The 23,140-nt window shown below is 44.2% G+C and overlaps 1 protein-coding gene across 1 annotated transcript in view; it reads right to left on the bottom strand.

Moving 5' to 3' along the window:
• The window catches only part of fgd6 (FYVE, RhoGEF and PH domain containing 6), a 135,154-nt gene that overhangs the window by 88,771 nt on the left and 23,243 nt on the right, over positions 1-23,140 (bottom strand). Inside the window, exons 4-5 of the mRNA XM_080207140.1 lie at positions 2,602-2,666; positions 2,470-2,500 (exon numbers count right to left, since the gene is read on the bottom strand). Of these exons, the coding sequence (XP_080063266.1) occupies positions 2,470-2,500; positions 2,602-2,666 (96 nt within the window). The remainder of the gene's footprint in view (positions 1-2,469; positions 2,501-2,601; positions 2,667-23,140) is intronic.

Raw genomic sequence — 23,140 nt, 5'->3', positions numbered from 1 at the left:
GGCCTCTGAATCTGCCATTCAGAATCCCTGCAGTGAAGATGGAAGCCATTTGGCTCACTGAATCTGCACTGACTCTACAAAAGGCTTTATTCCCTGTAACCCGAAGTATTGACCCTGCCAATTCTCCTAAGTGGCAAAATAGTGTGGCTAACCAATCTAATCAGCACATTTTTGGACTGTGGGAGGAAACAGGAACACCCAGACTAAATTCATGCAGCCACAGGGAGAACATGCAAACTCCACACAGTCACCAAAAGCTGGAATCAACCCTGGTAGCAGGCACTGAGAGACAACAGCGCGAGCCAGCAAGTCACCCACACAGGATTGAGTTCTTTTGCATCCAGGTCTTGATTTACCTTGCAGGCACCACACACAAATCTGTCTTGCAACATGTTGTTTGGGGTGGCCAAACTCTCAGTGCTCTGTCAATTTTCATAGTATAGTCAAAAATTCAGTGACAGGTTCCCAGGGGTTCACCCTGCGAGAGCGCTTTGGTTCCTAGTACCTCTTTAACCGAGTCTACTAACTCGTTGAAAGTTTTCAAATCAGGAGCATCTGGATAGGTCAGGCTTTTTATCATGCTGAATGTTGGCACCCCACGCTCCAACAAGATTACTTCTGCTTTTCATTTCCATGGATATCATTAGCCCGGAAGTAGTAACACATACAGAGTGTGTGATGGAGCCAGTCTTCCATGATTGCATCATATGAAACCTGTTTTCTTCGCAGAGGAGAATAATTTGTCTTGATGGTGAAGGTTGTCCATAGGGAAGAAAAAAACTCATTGGGTGGCATGGTGACACAGTGGTTAGCTTCACAGCGCCAGGGACCTGGGTTCGATTCCCAGCTTGGGTCATTGTTTGGACAGAGCCTGCGTGTTCTCCCCATGTCTGCATGAGTTTCCTCTGGTTAGGTGTATTGGCCATGCTAAATACTCCTTAAGTATATCCAGGCAGACATCAGAGTGTGGCAACTGGGAGATTTTCACAGCAACTTCATTGCAGTATTAATGTAAGTCTACTTGTGACATTAATAAATTCTCTTTACACATTGTCGCTAAGGCTAGTCTTCTGTCACCAGCACACTTTACTTACGCAGCAAATAAAGCATGGCTGCTGCAGCCAAAGTCAAAGCCTGGAGACTTAGTGCTCGGTCGGGGTAGAGACAGTTGGTTTTAAACTCCAGTGCTCCTTTCCTATGCGGCGAGCCTCTGTCGGAGGTTTACCGACAATCCCCCGTACCACTACTTTTCAATATATAAAACTGCTTCCACAGTTTGTATTTGCGCAAATCTTAAAAGTTTATAAGATATAGAAGCAGAATTAAGCCATTCGGCCCATCGAGTCTGCTGCACCATTTGATCATGGCTGATTTGCTCCTCATTTCCATTTTCCTGCCTTGTCCCTATAACCCTTCAACCATTATCAATTAAAAATCTGTCTACCTCCTCCTTAAATTTACTCACTGTCCCAGCATCCACCACACTTTGGGGGAGCGAATTTCATAGATTCGCAACCCTTTTGGTGAAGTTATTTCTCCTCAACTGTGTTTTAAATTTATTACCCCTTATGCTCTCGTCCTAAAAAGCCCCATAAGAGAAAGCATCAACTCCATGGATTCTTTATCCATATCTTTTACCATCTTGTACACCTCAATTTGATCTCCCCTCATTCTTCTAAATTCCATAGAGTATAAACCTAAGCTATTCAATCTCTCTTCATATGACAAACCCCTCATCTCTGGAATCAATCATGCCAACATAAATACTTCTTAGTACAGAGATTTTGCAGTTTTGAACTGGCTGACATTGCATCATACAAATTACTATTCTTTCAGAACTATAACCAGACTTTAAAAAAAACCACCGTCTGAATGACTAACTATTCAAAAAATATTTCTGAAGAAAGCAAGCAAACAATTCTGAACTGCTGACCCAAGCAATGTACAACCTATCACAGTAAAAGGCAGAGTTATTTTTGGATCCAGTGGTTTTGCATTCAATGTAGCAATGATATCTTTGCATTTCAGCCTTTGGAAAGTTAATTGTTTTTTTTGCAAGCACTGGGAAGTAGCATGTGATTAAAGACTACCAGATGATACAGTAACACAAAAATGGAAGGCATTGACAGGTGGCCAGCTACTTCCCTCACACATGTCTAAATTGCATATTAAATCCTTTTCACTGTTGTTCATGGGCAACCACACATTTCTTCAAATATGCGACAGCTGACCAGCACATACCAAAAACTGTTTTTCAAAAGTAGAGGACCAGAATGTTATTAAAGTCTATTTAAGTTCATTTTTTATGGTGACACTAAAGCACTGCACGGCAGAAAGGGATCTTATTGCAGACACTTTGTTGTACAACGCATTCTACATAGGCCACCTGTTCTAACCAAGTTCTTTCATCTACTCATTTCAAAGAGCATAAAAGACTAGAATTAGAAAAGCAGAAAATCAATTACTCACAATGTGCAAGAGCTTCAAAACATCCACAAATCTGTTGACAAAAAAATCCATAGCATTATTCATTTACATGGAAATGGAGATTATGCAAACTCTGCTGCAACTTTTAAATGTCAAAATCAACACAATACATACACTTTCTCTGAGTTCATGATTTCTCTGGCTATATGATAGACTTTGGTTTTCTTTCCTTCATCATTCTGCACAGAAAGTTAAAGACAAGCATTAGAATGTTCATCACTATTTACAGTAAAATGTCGCAGTACCATTACACAAAATAAATATCAAAACTTCAAAATATGATTCAAGACTCAACATTGAATTAGCAAAGAATTATTTGCCTCATTTGCCTATAAACTACAATCCATAAACGCTTCCACAAAATTAGTTTATTCCCAATAATTTGAAGTTATTTTCACACCTCCTAAAAGTTCTGCATTAACCGCTTAATTTCAGTTAAGCAAAGTAAATAACAATGTGGTAATTTAGTACAATTTTACTTCGGTAACTTGACTTGAGTCACTTTCTTGCAACACTGCAATCCATATGGTCCGTGTGCACATACAACGCTGCTAAGAGGAGAATTCCAGGATTTTGACCCAGTGACAATGAAGGAATGGTGATATAGTTCTATGACAGGATGGTGTGCAACTTGGAGGGGAATTGCATGTAATATCTTTCCATGTATCATTTGTCCTTGTTCTTCTAGCTGTCAGAGATCATACATTTTAAAGGTGATTTGGTGAGTTGATGCAATGCACCTCCTAGGTCAGGGGTCTCCGAACTATGGCCCGTGTCCTAAATGATACACACACAGATAATGTGTGCCACAGATGGAGGGAGCGAATACTTAAGGTGGTTGATAGGATGTCAGTTAAGCTGGCTGCATTACCTAGAACGGTGTTGAGCCTCTCACGTGTTGTTGAAGATATAACTTTTTCTGGCTGACTTATGCCTAGTAGGTGTGAATAGGCTTTGAAGAGTCAGAAAGTGAGCTACAGAATTGCCAGCCTCTGATACCATTACAATAGGGAATGAAATATTACAAGTGGTTTGAATCTGACCCACTCATGACATTCGAGGAGGAACAATTCACTTGAAAGAAATTCAAAGAGCATAATGAAACAGCACAGCAATGTGACAGCATACATCACTGACAGATCAAGCGCCAATGCTGGAGTATTGGCCAAATGCATTGAACACTCAATGATTCTATACAGAAGAAAAGTATTCTTTAGTCTTGTCAGAAACTTATGCAGTCAATAAGTTGAGAAATGCTGAACTTGGAAGTTGTGCAGTATCAACACTGAAGTTAGACAAAGTGGAGCTAGTGTTCCTCTACTTCAGACATATAGCTTCACTGAAAATGCATAGGGGCATCTTCTGCAGTTGTATGACACCATTTTTTCACACTGTAATACCTCTTTGACGTTACCAATTTCTATGTCAGTTGGAGAATTTGTGCACTGAAATCCTTAATTAACTAGAAACTAAGTTGATTTTTAAAAATTCTTTCACAGGACATGATAGTTTATGCTGACGAGGCCAGCATTTCATTTTGCTCATCCCCAATTGCCTTTCAAAAAGTGCTGGTGAGCACCCTTCTTGAATTGCTGCAATCCACGTGGTGTAGATGCACCAACGTTACTGATTGGGGGGGAATTCCAGGACTTTGACCCAGGAATAGCAATATAGTTCCAAGTCAGGGTGCTGCGTGGCTTGAAGAGGAACTTGCAGATGGTAGTGTTCCCATGTATCTGCTGCCCATGCACTTCTAGATGAGCGAGGTCTCGGAATTGAAAGGTGATGAAAGAGTCTTGGTGAGATGCTGAAAGCATTTTTGAGGTGATGGATGGGATGCCAATCAATTGGGCTGCTTTTTCCTGGATGGTGTTGAGTTTCTAGAGTGTTAAGAGTTGCATACGTCCAGGTAAGTGGAGAGTATTTCATCACGTTCCTGTCTTGTGCCAAGTAGATGGTGGGCAGGCTTTGGGGAGTCAAGATGTGAATTACATGGTGCAGAATCCTCAGCCTCTGCCCTGCTCTTATAGGCATAGTTCTGGTTGAGTTTTTGGTCAATGGTAATTCCCAGGATTTTGAGTGGGGGAATTCAACAGTGGTAATGCCATTGAATGCCAAGGCAATATGATGATTCTGTCTTGTTGAACTTACATGTTTCATATTTCTGATAGAATCCTTACAACAGGAAAAGGGAAACTTTCTTTTCTACTTGTTTAAGTCCAGTGAAAGGGTGGCGTGCTAACCCAATGCATCGGTATATTTAACCTTATGGAGCTGGAGTCAAATATGGCTAAACCACTCAGTGGTCTCCAAAGGATGATGCAATAATACAAACATTATAAATTAAAATGAAGAACCAACAACTTTCTATCTCCTCTTCTTCACAACCTTTGACCAGAGTTTACAATTTCCTGGCTCCAATCATTACATTTCCTTGGACGGCCATTCTCTCTACATCACCATTCCCCACCAGGGTGGTCCAATTGCCTTCAGTTTTTCCTTGAAATGAGGCTCAACCACTTTTCATCGACCATTACTCTTCCCCCACTAGCTGAATTTGTTCTCTCATTGAACAATTTCACCTTTAACTCCTTTCAGGTCCTAGAATCATAGCATTGCATCCCTGCATTGCAGAAGGAGGCCATTCAGCCTATTGAGGCCGTACTGACAACAATCCCACCTAGGGGCTATCCCCATAACCAAAATGTATTTACCCTGCCAATCCCTTGACACTAAGGGCCCTACCATTTTGATTCTAACTAATGGGCTGACTTGAAACTGGGAGTGTTTTAGATCTGATTTTTAGACGCGCTGAGGCACCCCCATACGAACACTGCCTGCAAAAATATCAGCGAGTCCAAACTGCGCAGCACAAGCCTGTGGGTGGGGCTTAATGTGCCCAAATCCTTGCAGCTCCAATCAGCGCCTCTAACTGCGCACACAAAGATAAAAATGATAGAATGCTGCTCCCCTGCCATATCCCTCCTGGGCCGGATAATGTATCCCCTCCTGGCCCTCACAGACATTGCTCCACCCCCAACATTACTGATCCCCTTATCAGACTGATCACAAGCCTCTATCCCCTTTCACCCCCACTAATCTCAGGCAGAGTGGCAGCACCCCACCCACTGATCTCAAGCAGACAGCCGGACGCCAGGCATTTACCTCCTCACTAATCCTCGCCGATGGAGTGCCCGAATCGGACTTAAATGAAGCATGTCTGTTGCGAGCCAATTCCAGATGGGCGAACGCGGTGGTAAAGGGGAAAGTGCTGCTAAAGTTGGGAGTGCAGCCCATTAAGTCAATTTAAATGCATTTTTGGGTCTTGGCAAAGGGGGAATAGGTGTGGGACAGGCACAGATCACGCTACTTGCCTCATGTCTGACCTTACCAAGTTTTTGCACCTGCAAACAGATGCAACACGGAGGTAAATTCGGGCCTTAAGTAGCAATTTAGCATGGCCAATCAACCTAAGCCGCACATTTTTAAAGCGTGGAAGGAACCTGAGCACCTGGAGGAAATCCACAGACAGTGACCCAAGCTGGGAATTAAACCTGGGTCCCTGGCACTGTGAGGGAGCAGTGTACCAATAAGGGTCCTAGCTATGCCTGTTTTTTAACTCTCTCTCTCCACAGGTGTTGCCTGATCGGCTGAGCATTACCAGTATTTCCTGATTGAGACAGTGGACTAAGTGAAGGTGTCTCACAATTAAATTGAACACTAAGGTAGGCGATGATGCAAGTATTTTATTCACATAAGCACAAATGATAAACATATCTATACCGGTAAGCAGTTTTATTAAATAACAACTTAGGTTGAGCGAAAATAATTAGCTACTTGTAGATGCAGTACGAAGGCAATGGCCCAGTGGTATTATTGCTAGACGATTAATCTAGAACCTCAGCTAATTTTCTGGGGACTTGGATTTGAATCCCGCCATGGCGATGGTGGAATTTGTAATCAATAAAAAACGTCTGGAATTAAGGAACTACTGATGACCACAAAACCACTGCTTCACTAATGTCCTTCAGGAAAGGTAACCTGCTGCCTTTAACTGGTATGGCCTACATGTGGCTCCAGACCAACAACCACGTGGTTGACTCTCATCTGTCCTCTGAAATGGCCTAGCAAGCCATTCAGTTCATGTCCCATAAATGAATAAAAAATAAGTAGGGTGAATGAACATAGATCCCATTTACGATCAAATAAAAAATCAAGAACAATTTGCATTTATAAAGTGCATTTCACAACTACCAGAAATCTCAAAGCACTTTACAGCTAATTAAGTATTTTTGAATGTCATTACCAATGTAGGAAACACAATAGCCAATTTAAAAACAGTAAACTCCCACAAACAATATGATGAGAAAATAATGATATTGACTGAGGGATATATATTATTCGTTAAAAGATGTCAGATGCAACAGGATATATATTCAAAACAAGAGGTCTTTGCCCTTTCTGGTTCTAGAGACTGTCCTATCTGGATTCAGATAGTCTTCAGAGATGGCAAATGTGAGCAACAGCTGCCACCTCTCAGGTTGCTCTCAAAATGATTTGGATTCCTACACATTTGTTTCCTGATTTGCCTTGACTGCTGCACAGAGAAGCAAGTGAAGGCACTCTCTTTAAAAGAAACATGCAAAAAAATACAGTATAAAAGGTGGCCATTAGATCAATTGTGCTTATGCTAGTGCTTCAATAATGATCTTTCTTCATGTCTCTGCATCGTTTTTACTTCAAGTTTATACATCCATTACAATTTTGAACATTATGGTCAGAAATCTGCTCTTAAATTTTCAGACAGCAAATTGCAGAAGAAAAGTTTCTTCGTGTCACCTCTGATACCTCTGCCAATCACCTTAAATCTATGTTCTTTGGTTACTGACTCATCTGCCATCACTTTAATTCCTCCTTATTTATCAAAATTAATCATTTTGAATACCTCTGTCAAATCTCCTTCAAACCTTCTAAGCAAAAAAGTCCAGTTTCACCAGTTTGTCCACATAATCACAATCCATGGTATACGCCCAGTCAATCTTTTCTGCATACACCAACTATCATGATGTGGATGTGCCGGCGTTGGACTGGGGTAAACACAGTTAAAAAGTCTGACAACACCAGGTTTAAGTCCAACCGATTTATTTGATAGTACACTCACTAGCTTTCGGGTTAGTCCCTTCGTAGGTGAAGGGGAAATCATGTCTGACAAATCTATTATAATTCTCTGAGATGGTAAGGGGCAGAGTAGATAAAGGGGAACCAGTAGATGGATACACAAAAAGCTTCAACAAAATATCGCACAAAAGCTATTTAATAAGGTAAGAACCCAAAGTGTTGGGGAGCTGACATTAGCGTGGATAGAGAATTGACTAACTGATAGAAGAGTTGGATATGAAGGGCAGTGTCAGGATGGCAACCTGTAACTCGTTGAGTCCTGTTAAAACTACACAAGGCACAAATTAGAACACACTTGAAACACTGTAGCTAGCTTTGATCCCTTATCCAAGGACAGATATGGTGACAATCCAGAGAAGGTTCACTAGGTTGATCTCTGGTATGAAGGAATTTTCTTCTAAGTAGAGGTTGAATAGATAGGGCCTGTACTCATTGGAGTTCAGAAGAATGAGAGGTGACCTTATTGAGATGTATAGGATTATTAAGGAGCTTTACAGAGTAGGAAGTGAGAGGACATTTCCTCTTGTGGGAGAGTCTAGGATCAGGGTAAAGGGGTCACCCATTCAAGTCAGAGATGAGGATGAATTTCTTCTCTTCGGGGTACTGAATCTGTGGAATTCTTTTTTGCAGAGGGCTGTGGACACTGGGTTATCAAACATGTTCAAGGTTGAGATAGAAAGATTTTTAATCAGTAAGGGAATCAAAGGCAATGGGGATAAAGCAGGGAAGTAGAGTTGAAGATTATCATATCTGATCAGTCATAATCTCAACAAATGGCAGAACAGATTCAATGGGCCGAATGGACTAATTCTGCTCCAATGTCTTATGCTCAGGAATTACAAATATTTGGGGCAACTTATTAGTTATACTTACATAAACTTGGGCTGCATCTTACAAAGGATGCCTGGGAAAGGATATAAGAACAGGGATCGCTGCGTTTGCTAGGAGGTGGTATTAGCCTCAGATTTGCTGAAAGGGGGTTGTTGCTGGAGGAGACTGAGGAGCTAGCAATTATGGCCATCAACAGAAAAAGTTTGACGTTTGCTGCAAGAAATCTAGATGTAACTAAAGACTAGGGATTGCTATAAGAATCCAGAAGACAAGGAATTTGTCATGAGGTCCAAGGCCTCAGTGTTAAATCTGTGTTAGAATTCAATATTAGGATTGGAGGTAATTGCTTTAAGAAGAAAGTGAAAGCACCCTTCAGCACTCAGCAGCAATTGTAGACAGAGATGGAGAGAAAGAGTAAACATTCAGCAAAATAGAATTTAGAAGTCTTAAAACCCAAAAAGGGTTCTGCATCCACATTATAATTAAATTAAGGAAGGTAGAATCCTTAAGAATTGAGAATGAAGAGACCAGATCTGAGAGATGGAGTGGAGAAGATTCCAGAAGTTTCAGGAACCAAAAGATTTCAAAGGCCTTCGAATCCATAGGAAAGACATGCCTTATGCCGTTGAATGTTGAATATTAAATATTAATCTTTCTTGTCCAATAAGCCTTGCTAGTTTGTATTAGTGATTGTCTTTTTGCCAATAAAGGCTAGTCCCTGATAATTTCCTTACAATGGGATTTGGTATAAAGTTCAAATTCCAACAAAGTAAGCCGTTTTCTTTCACCTAATTGAGAAGCTGTGTCAATATTTTGCAAATCATAGTCTGTCAGATTCGCTTTCAAGACACCACTATTTATTTCTCTGAGTTCCACGAAGCATTTGGAATAAAGTGGATGAGCTGGTGGCGCAGATCAGCACAAATGGATATGATCTGGTGGCCATTACAGAGACGTGGCTGCAAGGTGACAGGGACTGGGAGCTGAATGTCCAGGGGTATCAAGTGTTTAGGAAGTATAGGCGAGAAGAAAAAGGGGGGGGCGTAGCTCTGCTGATTAAGGATAGCATCAGGGTGGTAGCAAGGGATGATATTGGAGCCAAAGAGCAGAAAGTGGAATCGTTGTGGGTGGAGATTAGGAACAGCAAAGGGAGGAAGACGCTGGTGGGTGTCGTCTATAGGCCCCCAAATAATGATCTGGAGGTGGGGCGGGATGTTAACGCGCAAATAAGTGCAGCGTGCAGGAATGGGACGGCCGTAATCATGGGGGATTTCAATCTGCATATTGATTGGTCGACCCATGTTGGACGCGGTGGGCTCGAGGAGGAGTTCTTGGAATGCTGCCGGGATAGTTTCCTTGAACAGTGTGTGTTGGAGCCGACGAGGGAGCGAGCTATCTTGGATCTGGTGTTATGTAATGAGGCAGGTAGAATTAGGTACCTTGCGGTGAAGGATCCTCTTGGGGACAGTGATCATTGTATGGTGGAGCTTCTGGTGCAGATGGAGGAGGAGTAAGTGGGTTCCCGGACACGTGTCCTTTGTTTGAACAGAGGGGAGTACAGTAGGATGAGAGGAGAATTGGCGAATGTTGACTGGGGGAGCGTGTTGGAAGGTAGGTCTGCTGAGGAGCAGTGGAGGATCTTTAAGGAGATCTTTCTTGGTGCTCAGCAGAAATTTATTCCGATGGTCAAAAAGGATCGTAGGAGGAGAGGTAATAAGCCATGGATAACGAAGGAGGTGAAGGAAAGTGTTAAATTAAAAGCGGAGGCGTTTAGAGTAGCTAAGAGTAGTGGGCGAGAAGAGGATTGGGAGAGGTTTAAATGTCAACAAAGATTGACAAAGAAGTTGATAAAGAAGGGTAGGAGAAACTATGAAGCTGGGCTAGCGCTTAATATAAAAAAGGATAGCAAGAGTTTTTATAAATATATAAAAAGGAAGAGGCTGGCTAGGGTGAACGTTGGACCCTTAGAGGATGAGAGGGGGGAATTAGTGGTAGGGGATGGGGAAATGGCTGAGGTCTTGAATAACATTTTTGTTTCAGTCTTCACGGAGGAGGATGTGAATAATTTGGCGGGTGTTAGAGATGGAAAGGTGGTAGGAGTGGAGGGTCTCGATGACATTATTGTTACTAGAGAGGCGGTGCTCGACAGACTGGAGGGACTGATTGTGGACAAGTCCCCAGGACCGGATGGAATGCATCCGAGGGTTCTGAAAGAAATGGCGGAGGTGATAGTGGATGCCTTGGTGGTTATTTTCCAAACGTCGCTGGATTCCGGGGAAGTGCCGGAAGATTGGAAAACTGCTAAGGTTACGCCGTTGTTTAAGAAGGGTGCCAGGCAAAAGGCAGGGAATTATAGGCCAGTTAGTTTAACGTCTGTTGTAGGTAAAATGTTAGAATCCGTCATCAAGGAGGAAATAGCAAGGCATCTTGAGGGGAATTGCTTGATAGAGCAGACGCAGCACGGTTTCGTTAAGGGGAAGTCGTGTCTGACAATTTACTGGAGTTCTATGAGGATGTGTCTAGGGCGGTGGATAGAGGAGAGCCGGTGGATGTGGTCTTTCTTGATTTTCAGAAGGCGTTTGACAAGGTACCTCACAAGAGGTTATTGCAGAAGGTCAGGGGACATGGAGTTGGGGGTAGGGTGTTAGCGTGGATAGAGGATTGGTTGTCAAATAGGAGGCAGAGAGTGGGGGTTAATGGGTGCTATTCAGATTGGCGGTTGGTGACTAGTGGAGTGCCCCAGGGGTTGGTGCTGGGGCCTCAGCTATTTACCATTTATATAAATGATCTGGAGGAGGGAACCGAGTGTATGGTGTTGAAATTTGCTGATGACACCAAGATTGGTGGAACGGCAAATTGCGCGGAGGGTGTGGAGAGTCTACAGAAGGATCTAGATAGGCTGGGCGAATGGGCCAGGAACTGGCAATTGGAATTTAATGTTGGCAAGTGCGAGGTGGTCCACTTTGGTAGGAATAATGGTAGGAAGGATTATTACTTACATGGAGAAAAACTGCAGCAGGCGACGGTGCAGAGGGACCTCGGGGTCCTTGTGCATAAGTCGCAAAAACCCAGCCTGCAGGTGCAGCAGGTGGTCAGAAAGGCTAATGGGATGCTGGCCTTCATAGCGAGGGGGATTGAATATAAAAGTAGGGAGGTCTTGCTGCGGCTGTATAGGGCATTGGTGAGGCCGCAGCTGGAGTACTATGTGCAGTTTTGGTCGCTGTACTTACGCAAGGATATTTTGGCCTTGGAGGGAGTGCAGAGGAGGTTTACTAGGCTGATGCCGGAGTTGAAGGGGTTGAGGAGAGGCTGAATAAACTCGGCTTGTACTTGTTAAAGTTTAGAAGAATGAGGGGAGATCTCATTGAGACGTATAAGATGATGAATGGGATGGATAGGATAGAGATGGAGAGACTCTTCCCGCTCAGAAAGGACGGTAGGACTAGAGGGCACAGCCTCAAGATAAAGGGGGGGCGGTTTAGAACAGAGTTGAGGAAGAACTTCTTCACTCAAAGGGTGGTGAATCTCTGGAATTCTCTGCCCGTTGAAGTGGTGGAGGCTACCTCGCTAAATATTTTTAAGACGCGGGTTGATGGGTTTTTGATAAGAGGGGATTAAGGGTTATGGGAAGAGGGCGGGAATGTGGAACTGAGCCACGACAGATCAGCCATGATCTTATTGAATGGCGGGGCAGGCTCGAAGGGCTAGATGGCCTACTCCTGCTCCTATTTCTTATGTTCCATACCTTTGTCCATGGTAAAAACTATCTTTAGGAAATCTGCCCCATATCCAGGGGCTCCATAAATAGATGGCCTTGTTGATCTTTAAGAGGTATTATTTCCTCCCTAGTTATTCTTTTGCCCTTAATATACTTGTAGAATCTCTTTGGATTCTCCTTTACCTTATCTGACAAAGCTATCTCTTGTCTTTTTGCCATCTTGATTTCCCTTTTAAGTACACACCTACACCCCCTATACTCAAGGAATTCACTTGATCCCAGCTGCCTATACCAGGTATATTATAAACCACATATGCTATGTGGTATATAAATTATCTGGAGTAGAATGTAGTTCTATACAAGGGTGTACTATAGGCCACCCAACAGCCTTCAGTGGAGGAAGGCATTTGCAGGGGCATTTTGGACAGGTGCAGGAAGAATAGAGTGGTTGTAGTGGGTGATTTTAATTTTCCTGGAGTGAATTGGAGGGGGCCTAGAGCTGGGGGTACGGAGGGAGAGGAGTTTGTGAAATGTGTTATGGAAGGGTCGCTAGAACAGTATGTAACTAGCCCGACTAGGGGAGGGGCTATACTGGATTTAGTGTTGGGAAACGAGCCGGGGCAGGTGGGTGAGGTAGAGGTAGGTGAACATGTGGCTAACAGTGACCACAAGTCCGTCTACTTTAGGATAACAATGGAAAGGGACGAGTGCCGTCCAAACGGGAGTGTGCTGAACTGGGGAAAGGCGAGCTATGGCAGGATTAGGAGAGAGCTGCAGCAAACTGATTGGGAGGGACTGTTAGCTGGAAAGTCCACGGTTGGCAAGTGGGAGGCTTTTAGGGACAAAATGAAATGGTTGCAGGGGAGGTATGTTCCGGTTAAGCGAAAGGATGGGAAAGGTAGGATTAGAGAGCCGTGGATTACGGGGGATATTGAAGACTTGGTCAGGAAGAAGAGGGAGGCGTATGTTAGGTCAAAACAAATGGGTACGGAGAGTGCGCTGGAGGAATATAGAGAGAGTAGGAGGGAGCTAAAAAGGGGAATTAGAAGGGCGAAGAGAGGGCATGAGATGGCTTTGGCTGGTAGGATTAAGGAAAATCCTAAGGCATTTTATTCCTATATTAGAGGCAAGAGAGTAGTTAGAGGGAAAATTGGTCCTCTTAGGGACAAGAGTGGAGAGTTGTGTATTGAGTCGGAGGGAATGGGGGAGCTCCTGAATGAATACTTTGCGTCGGTATTCACGAAGGAGAGGGGTTCGGAATCGTGCGGTCTCTTGGAGGGAGCGGAGGTTCAGTTGCAGGATATAGTTATTACGAGAGAGGAAGTGCTAGGGCTTTTAGGTAGCGTAAGGACGGATAAAGCTCCGGGGCCTGATGGTATTTATCCCAGGCTGCTTAGGGAGGCGAAAGATGAAATTGCTGGGCCTCTGGCGCACATCTTTGTCTCTTCTTTGGACACAGGTGAGGTCCCAGAAGACTGGAGGGTAGCAAATGTGGTCCCGTTGTTCAAAAAAGGTAGTAGGGATAACCCTGGGAATTATAGGCCGGTGAGTTTGACGTCGGTGGTAGGGAAGTTAATGGAAAAAATACTTAGGGGTAGGATGTATGAGCATTTGGAGCGTTGCGATCTGATTAGGGATACGCAACATGGCTTTGTTAGAGGGAGGTCTTGCCTTACGAATCTGGTGGAATTCTTTGAGGAGGTGACAAAAACGGTTGACGATGGGAGAGCCGTTGATGTCATCTATATGGATTTCAGTAAGGCGTTTGACAAAGTCCCTCACGGTAGGCTGGTAGAAAAGGTTAAGGCGCATGGGATACGAGGCCAGGTAGCTAGGTGGATTGAGAACTGGCTGGGAAATAGGAGACAGAGGGTAGTTGTGGAGGGGACCTTGTCAGGCTGGAGGCCAGTGACGTGCCGCAGGGCTCAGTACTGGGACCTCTCCTCTTTGTAGTCTACATAAATGACTTGGAAGAGGGCGTAGGTGGTGTGATCAGCAAGTTTGCTGATGACACCAAGATGGCAGGGTTGGCGGGTACGGAACTGGATTGTCAGGTGATACAACAGGATATAGATAGGTTGGTGCAGTGGGCAGATAGGTGGCAGATGGCATTTAATCCTGACAAATGCGAGGTGATGCATTTTGGACGGAATAATGCAGAGAGGAGCTATGTGATAAAAGGTAGGCCGATTAGGAGTATAGACATACAGAGGGACCTGGGAGTGCAGGTTCACAAATCCATGAAGGTTGCGTCACAAGTGGAGAAGGTTGTTAGGAAGGCTTATGGGATGTTAGCCTTTATAGGAAGGGGCATAGAGTATAAAAGCTGCCGTCTAATGCTTCAGTTGTACAGAACGTTGGTTAGACCGCATTTGGAGTACTGCGTCCAGTTCTGGTCACCTTACTACCGGAAGGACGTGGAGTCTCTGGAAAGGGTGCAGAGGAGGTTTACCAGGATGTTGCCTGGCATGGGGGGACTGGGTTACGAGGAGAGATTGAAGAAACTGGGGCTATTCTCCTTGGAAAGACGGAGATTGAGAGGGGACATGATAGAAGTATATAAGATACTGAAGGGAATAGATAGAGTTAATAGTGAGAGACTGCTCCCTAGACTGGGTACGAACACGAGAGGTCATCATTTAAGGGTGAGGGGGGGGAGGTATAATTTGGAGGTGAGAAGAAGGTTCTTTACGCAGAGAGTTGTGGGGGTCTGGAACGCGCTACCGAGTAGGGTGGTGGAGGCAGGAACGTTGGACTCGTTTAAGATGCAGTTAGATAGGCACATGAGTGAAACGAGAATGGAGGGATATGGTAGGGGCTATTAAATAGGGTTAAACCTCGGGAGACACCGGAAGGGCAGGCTGTATGATTAATACTTTTTGTCTTTATTCCACAGGTGGAGGTCCACCTCGTGTCAAGTGAGGGGCATGCACACGGCGGGTCGTGCGTGGGCTGCTCTTGGAAGTCCAGGAGTGGCCTAGTACTTCATGTCGGTGTGTGTGCTTGATCCTGGACCGGTAGACGGGCGCCGCAACAGCTCAGTGACTAGCACTACTGGCTGTGCAGACACATGGATTTGGGCCTGTGTCTGTGGGAGTTTGCGCATTCTCCCTGTGGTTGCGTGGGTTTCCTCCGGGCGCTCCGGTTTCCTCCCACACCCCAAAGATGTGCTCTTAGGCTGATTGGTTTTTACCAAATTGACACTATTTCTTCCCTGAATCTGACTGAGTAGGGTTCCATTCGTAGACATGCAGGGTAGAATAGGTGTAGGGTGATGCGGCGGCGCGGGCTCGTTGGGCCGAAGGGCCTGTTTCCCGTGCTGGGTTGTTCTTTGTAGTTGGTCTGTTTAGTAAGTTTGAAGACGACAGAGATCGGGGGAGTTGCAGATAGTGAGGATAGCTAGAGGATACAGCAGGATATAGACTGGCTGGAGACTTGTGCGGAGAAATGGAATTTAATCCAGACAAAAAAGAGGCGATGCATTTTGGAAGGCCTAATGCAGGAGGGAAGTATGTAGTAAGGGGAAGAACCCTGAGAAGTATTGTCTAGATCGTTCTCAGCCTATAGGTCCACAGTTCTCTGAAAGTTGCAACACAAGTGGATAACGTGGTCAAGAAGCTGTATGGTACGCATGCCTTCAATAGTCGGGGCATAGAGTATAAAAATTGGCAAGTCATCTTACAGCTGTTATCAACTTTAGCAGCTATGGAAATACTGGTGGTATTGACTGTCATCTTGCAAAATTCTGTAGATTCTGAAACAGTCCTGGCTGATTAGTGAATGGCAAATGTAATCTTGCTATTTAAAAAAGGAGGGAAAGAGAAAATGGAATTACAGACTAGTTAGCATAATGTAACTAGTAGGGAAAATTGCTAGAGCCCATTATAAAGGATGTGGTAACAGGACATTTAATTTAAGCGAAGTTGACATGGATTGATCACTTCTCGGCCTTTTAGCTAAGATCAAGCATCAGATCAAGCCCAAGATAGGACAGTGCCTTATGTTGTCAGCATGGATCTTGTTTGTCTCTTGTGGGGGCCATGAATTGGATTCAATTGGATTTTGGAGCAAGGAACGGACTTGAGTTTGCTTAGTCCATTCAGAGCATTGGCATTAATAACTTTGAGGATGAAGTAAAAAAAAATTAAAAAAGGGAAATCACGTTTGACAGATCTACTGGTGTTTTTTGAGGATGTAAGAGTAGAATAAGTAAGGGTGAACCAGTGGATATGCTGTACTTGGATTTTCAGAAAGCTTTTCATAAAGTTCCACAGACCAGTGAGCTTGTGCAAGCCAACGGGAGAGAAACTGCAGCCTGAGTGAGATTCACCTAGAGTGAGGGAATCAGGAATTTGGAGCTGAGTGGGAATTCAGTGCAGAAAGTAATGAGGTGCTCACCTTCGGGAGGAGTGGAGAGGCGCACCTGCACGGGAGACTCGAGGGCAAGTTAGAGGTCGAAAGAAATCGAACTGTGCTGTCAAAGCCAGCAGATAAGTGATTGGCAAGTTGCTTTTCCTTCCCTTTTTTTTTCCCTGGCATTGTAGTTGTTGATGTAAGTTAACTTAAGGGTTAAGTCATGGCAGGAGATCCCAGACCCATATCATGCTCTTCTTGTGCAATGCGGGAATTCAGGGATTCTTTCGGTGTCCCTGGCTCTTTCATGTGCAAGAAGTGTCCAGTTGCAGCTCCTGTTAGGCTGCTTGACAGCTCTGGAGCTGCAAATAGGAGGCAGAGAGTGGGTGTCAATGGGTGCTATTCAGATTGGTGGTTGGTGACTAGTGGAGTGCCCCAGGGATCGGTGCTGGGGCCTCAGCTATATACCATTTATATAGATGATCTGGAAGAGGGAGCCGAGTGTAAGGTGTCGAAATTTGCCAATGACACAAAGATAAGTGGAACAGCAAATTGTGCAGAGGGTGTGGAAAGTCTGCAGAGGGATCTAGATAGGCTGAGCGAGTGGGCGAGGACCTGGCAGATGGAATACAATGTTGGCAAGTGTGAGATTATCCACTTTGGCAGGAATAATAGTAGGAAGGACTACTACTTCAGGGCGAAAAGCTGCAGCATGCTGCGGTGCAGAGGGACCTGGGGGTCCTTGTGCATGAGTCACAAAAACCGAGCCGACAGGTGCAGCAGGTGGTCAGGAAGGCAAATGGGATGCTGGCCTTCATAGCGAGGGGGTTTGAATATAAAAGCAGGGAGGTCTTGCTGCAACTGTACAGGGCACTGGTGAGGCCGCAGCTGGAGTACCGCGTGCAGTTTTGGTCGCCGCACTTGCGCAAGGATATTTTGGCCTTGGAGGGAGTGCAGAGGAGGTTCACTAGGCTCATACCAGAGTTGAGGGGGTTGAGCTATGAGGAGAGGCTGAATAGACTGGGCTTGTACTCGTTAGTGTTTAGAAGGATGAAGGGGGATCTCATTGAGACGTATATGATGATGAATGGGATGGATAGGATAGAGGCGGAGAGGTTCTTCCTGCTCAGAAAGGACAGCAGGACAAGATTGGGGGGGCAGTTTAGAACAGAGTTGAGGAGGAACTTCTTCACTCAAAGGGTGGTGAATCTCTGGAATTCTCTGCCCGTTGAAGTGGTGGAGGCTACCTCGCTAAATATATTTAAGATGCGGGTAGATAGGTTTTTGGTAGGCAAGGGGATTAAGGGTTATGGGGAGAAAGCGGGAAAGTGGAACTGAGCCACTTCAGATCAGCCATGACCTTACTGAATGGCGGGGCAGGCTCGAGGGGCTAGATGGCCTACTCCTGCTCCTGTTTCTTATGTTCTTAAATGGATTCACTTTGGAGTATTCACAATGCTGAGTAAGTTCTGCATAGCAGGTTCAATGAGCTGGTCACACTGCAGATAAAAATTATTCAGAGAGTTAGGGAATGTGAGACCACCACTCAGAGGAAGAGCAGGAAGGCAGTGCAGGGGTTCCCTGCAGTCTCTCCTTCCAAAACATACTCTTGGGGGAGGTGGTTCACCAGGGGAAGGTAGCAGCAGTGAGGTTCATGTTAACCATGGCTGGCTCTGCTGCACAGGAGAGCAGAAAATAGTGGTAGAGCTATGGTGGTAGACTTAACTGTAAGGAGAAAAGATAGGCTTTTTGTCGACGCAAAAGAGACTCCAGGATTGTATGTTGCCTTTCTGGTGCAAGCGTCAAAGACATTTGAGGGGCTGCAGGACACTCTGGACGGGAGGGTGAACAGCAGCTGTTCACCCTCCCTTCTCCAGTCATGGCACATATATGCATCAAAAAGATAGGTTAAAAGAAAAAGGGATGAGGTCCGACAAGTTGAATTTAGGAAGATAGGAGTTAAACAAAAAGGTAGGATCTCAAAGACAGTAATCTCAGGATTCTACCAGTGCCAAATGCTAGTCAGAATAGGGATGTCAGGATAGCTAAGATGAATATGTAACTTGAGAAATGGTGCAAGAGGGAAGGATTCAAATTCCTGGGACATTACCAACTGGTTCTGGGGGACGTGGGACCAGTACAAATCGGACAGTCTACACCTGGGCAGGACTGAAACCAATGTCCTCAGGCAGGGTTTGCTAGTGCTGTTGGGGCCGGTTTAAACTAATGCGGCAGGGTGATGAGACTTGATGCAGAAAGTCAGAGGGAAGTAAAGTGGGGTCAGAAACAAAAGGGAGTAAGGGGAAAAAATGGAAGGTAGAGAAACAAAAGACAAAAAATCAGAAAGGGCCTCAGTACTGAGTACAAAAATCATGGAGGCCTCTGACTGAGTCCAGTAACTGGGAGAAGTAAAACACAGGGAGAGTGTATGGAACATGACAGGTCAGGTGGTCTGAGAAAGCAGGGCAGATAGCAAGGGAAATCCAGGTTAAACTGCATTTATTTCAAAGCAAAAGGCCTGACGGCAAGGCAGATGAACTCGGCATGGATGAGTACATGGGGCTGGGATATTATAGCTAATATGGAAACATGGTTAAGGGAGGGGCAGAACTGGAAGCTCAATGTTTCAGGGTATAGATGTTATAGGAAAGATAGAACAGGAGGAGAGAGGGGAGATGGAGTTGTGTTTTTGGTCAAGGAGAACATCAGGGAAGTACTGGAGAGGGGATATATACAAGGGTTCACTCATTGAGGCTATATGGGTAGAGCCGAGAGAGAAGAAGGGAGAGATCACTTTGATGGGATTGTACTACAGAAACTGAGGAGCAAATATATAAGGAGATTACAGATAGTTCCAAGAAAAATAGAGTGGTAATAGTAGGGGACTTTAACTTTTCCAACATTGACTGGGATAGCTGTAGCATTATGGGCTTGGATGGAGAGAAATTTGTTGAGTGTATTCAGGAAGAATTTCTCATTCAGTATGTGGAAGACCCGACTAGAAAGGAGGCAAAACTTGACCTGCTCTTGGGAAATAAGGAAGAGCAGGTGACAAAAGTGTTAGTGAGGGATCACTTTGGGACCAGTGACCATAATTCCATTAGTTTTAAGATAGCTATGGGGAATGATAGGTTTGGCCCAAAATTTTAAATAGGAATAAGGCCAATTTTGATGGTATTAGACAGGAGCTTTCAAAAGTTGAATTGGGGAGTCTGGTAAGTGGGAGGTTTTCAGAAGCGTGTTAACCAGAGTTTAGGGTAAGCACATTCCTTTTAGAATGAAGGGCAAGGCTGGTAGAAGTAGGGAACCCTAGATGCCTTGGGATACTGAGGTCCTGGTCAAAAAGACAGAGGAGCATATGTCACACGTAGGCAGCTGGGATCAAGTGGATCCCTTGAAGAGTATAGAGGTTGTTGGAACAGAGTTAAGAGAAATCAGGAGGGCAAAAAGGAGACACAAAATTGCTTCAACAGATAAGGCAAAAGAGAATTCACAGAGTTTCTGCAAATATATAAATGACAAAAGAGTAACTAGGGAGAGTGTAGGGCCTCTTGAGGATCAACAAGGTTATCTATATACGGGATCGATAAGAGATGGGTGAGATCCTCAATTAATATTTCTCATCGGTATTTACTGTTGAGAAAGGAATGGATGTTAGAAGCTTGGGGAAATAAATAGGTGATGACTTGAGGAGTGGACATATTACAGAGGAGGAGGTGCTGTAAGTCTTAAAGCACATCAAGGTAGATAAATCCCTGGAACCTGATAAAATTCTTTTTAGATCACAGCTTGATGGCTCCTGTTCTGCCCAAGACTGCAAGAAACTACGAAAGTTTGTGAACGTAACCCAATCCATCACACAATCAACCTCCTATCCTCGTCTGTCTACACTTCCCACTGCCTCGACAAAGCAGTCAGCATAATTAAGGATCCCACACATCCTGGACATTCTCTCTTCCACCTTCTTCCGTCAGGAAAAAGATACAAAAGTCTGAGGTCACATATCAATCAACTCAAGGATAGCTTTTTTCCTGCTGCTATTACATGTTTGAATGGACTTACCTTGCATTAAGTTGATCTTTCTCTACATCCTAGCTATGACTGTAACACTACATTCTGCACTCTCTCCTTTCCTTCTCTATGAACGGTATGCTTTGTCTGTATAGCATGCAAGAAACAATACTTTTCACTGTATGCTAATACATGTGGCAATAATAAACCAAATGAAATTGAAATGCATCCCAGGACGTCTGGGAAGTTAAGGAGAAACTTGTGGGTCTCCTAACAGAGGTATTTGAATCATCGACAGCCATAGCTGAGATGCCTGAAGATTGAAGGGGAACAAATGTTGTCCCTTTGTTTAAGGAGGGCTGCAAGGATAAGCCTGGGAACTACAGACTGGTGAGCCTAATGTTGTGGGTAAATTGTTACAAGGTACTGAGAGACAGGATCCATAGGCATTTAAAGAGGCAAGGAGGAATTAGGGACAATCAGCATGGGTTTGAGAGTGGAAAATCATGTCTCACAAATTGGATTGAGTTTTCAAGATAGATGGATGAGGACAGTGCAGTTGATTTTATCTACATGGATTTTAGCAAAGCCTTTGACAAGATACCGCATCACAGGTTGTTGCATAAGATTAAACTTCACAGGATCCAGGGTGAGTTAACCAATTGGATACAAAATTGGCTTGACGACAGAAGACAGAGGATGGTAGAGGGTTGTCTTTCAAACTGGAGGCCTGTGACTTGCGGTGTGCCTCATGGGTTGATGCTAGGTCCACTGTTATTTATTTTATTAATTTGGATGAGAATTTATGGAATATGATTAGTAAGTTTGCAGATGACACCGAGATTGGTGGTATAGTGGACAACGAAGGTTATCTAGGATTGCAACGGGACCTTGATCATTTGGGCCAGTGGGCCGATGAATGGCAGATGAGTTAATTAAGATAAAACGTGAGGTGATGCATTTTGGTTGATCGAATCAGGGCAGGACGTACTCAGTTAATGATGGGGTGTTGGGGAGAATTATAGAACCAAGAGATCTAGGGTTACAGGTTCATAGCTCCTTGAAAGTGGAGTCACAGGTGGACAGGGTGATGAAGGCGGCATTCGGCATACTTGGATTCATTGGTCAGAACATGGAATATAGAATTGGGACATCTTGTTGAAGTTGTACAAGACGTTTGTAAGGCCACATTTGGAATACTGTGCACAGTTCTGGTTACCCTATTGTAGAAAGGATATTATTAAACTAGAAAGAGTGCAGAAAAGATTTACTAGGATTCTACCAAGACTTGATTATTTTAGTTATAAGAGGCTGGATCGACTGGGTCATTTTCCCTGCAGTGTAGAAGGCTTCAGGGTGATCTTCTAGAGGTCTATAAATTAATGAGGGGCATAGAGAAGATAGATAGCCAACAGTCTAAAACTCCCCTAGGTTTAAAGGCATATGCCCCTAGGCATAGGTTCAAAGTGAGAGGGGAGAGATACAGAAGAGTCCAGAGGGGCAATTTTTCACACAGAGGGTGTTGAGTATCTGGAATAAGCTGCCAGAGGCAGTAATAGAGGCGGGTACAATTTTGTCTTTTAAAAAGCATTTAGACAATTACATGGGTAAGATGGGTATAGAGGGATATGGACCAAATGTGGGCAATCTAACTGGCTTAACGATAAAAACTGAGTGAAATGGACAAGTTGGACTGAAGAGCCTGTTTCCATGCCATAACTAGTTCTTAAGCCCTGTCCTTGTTGCCAACAGGTGTACACTGGGGGCAAGTTGCTGTTTGCTGACCATATTTTTAATGGTTACAGTAACTCCATTAAGGATCTGAAGGGGCAAATTACCAAAACATATGAGGACTACCTAATGGGCCATTACCTGCTGTATGGCTTTAGGATCAGGTATTTTATGCACTACTAGCTGTTAGCTTACATTTACAATATTCACTATTTGTAGGTGTGCTTTACCTGTGAAAGAAATGAAACAGCTGATTGAACGTTAATTCTGTTAGTCACCCATTTGGTAATAATCCTGTTGCACTGAACTCTGAAAAGGTTTGTAGAGGTAACATAAATGCACTAATTCCTGTAATTATGTCAGCAGTTCCAAGACATCCAGTGATACTGAAACTATGCACCAACCCACTCACTGGCTATTCCAGAGCACTGGGGGGTGGGAGGTCTGAATAAATGGGTTTTTTTCAAAGTGGCAGGGGTGACTAGTGAGATCCTGCAGGGATTTATGCTTAGGCTATTTGCAGTATAGTATAGAAAGTGATATGTCCAAATTGCTAATGACACAAAGTTAGGCAGTATTGTAGACTGTGTAGATAATAGCATAGAATTTAAAAATTGGGGCAGCACGGTAGCAGTGGTTAGCACTGCTGCTTCACAGCTCCAGGGACCTGGGTTCGATTCCCAGCTCGGGTCACTGCCTGTGTGGAATTTGCACATTCTCCTTGTGTCTACGTGGGTTTCCTCTGGGTGCTCTGGTTTCCTCCCACAGTCCAAAGATGTGCAGGTTACGTTGATTGGCCATGCTAAAATTTGCCCTTAGTATGTAGGTTAG

Source organism: Carcharhinus amblyrhynchos, chromosome 19 (genome assembly GCF_965287045.1).
Source record: "Carcharhinus amblyrhynchos chromosome 19, sCarAmb.v2.hapA, whole genome shotgun sequence".
Taxonomy (NCBI): domain Eukaryota; kingdom Metazoa; phylum Chordata; class Chondrichthyes; order Carcharhiniformes; family Carcharhinidae; genus Carcharhinus; species Carcharhinus amblyrhynchos.
This window is presented reverse-complemented; position numbering and strand designations above follow the sequence as displayed.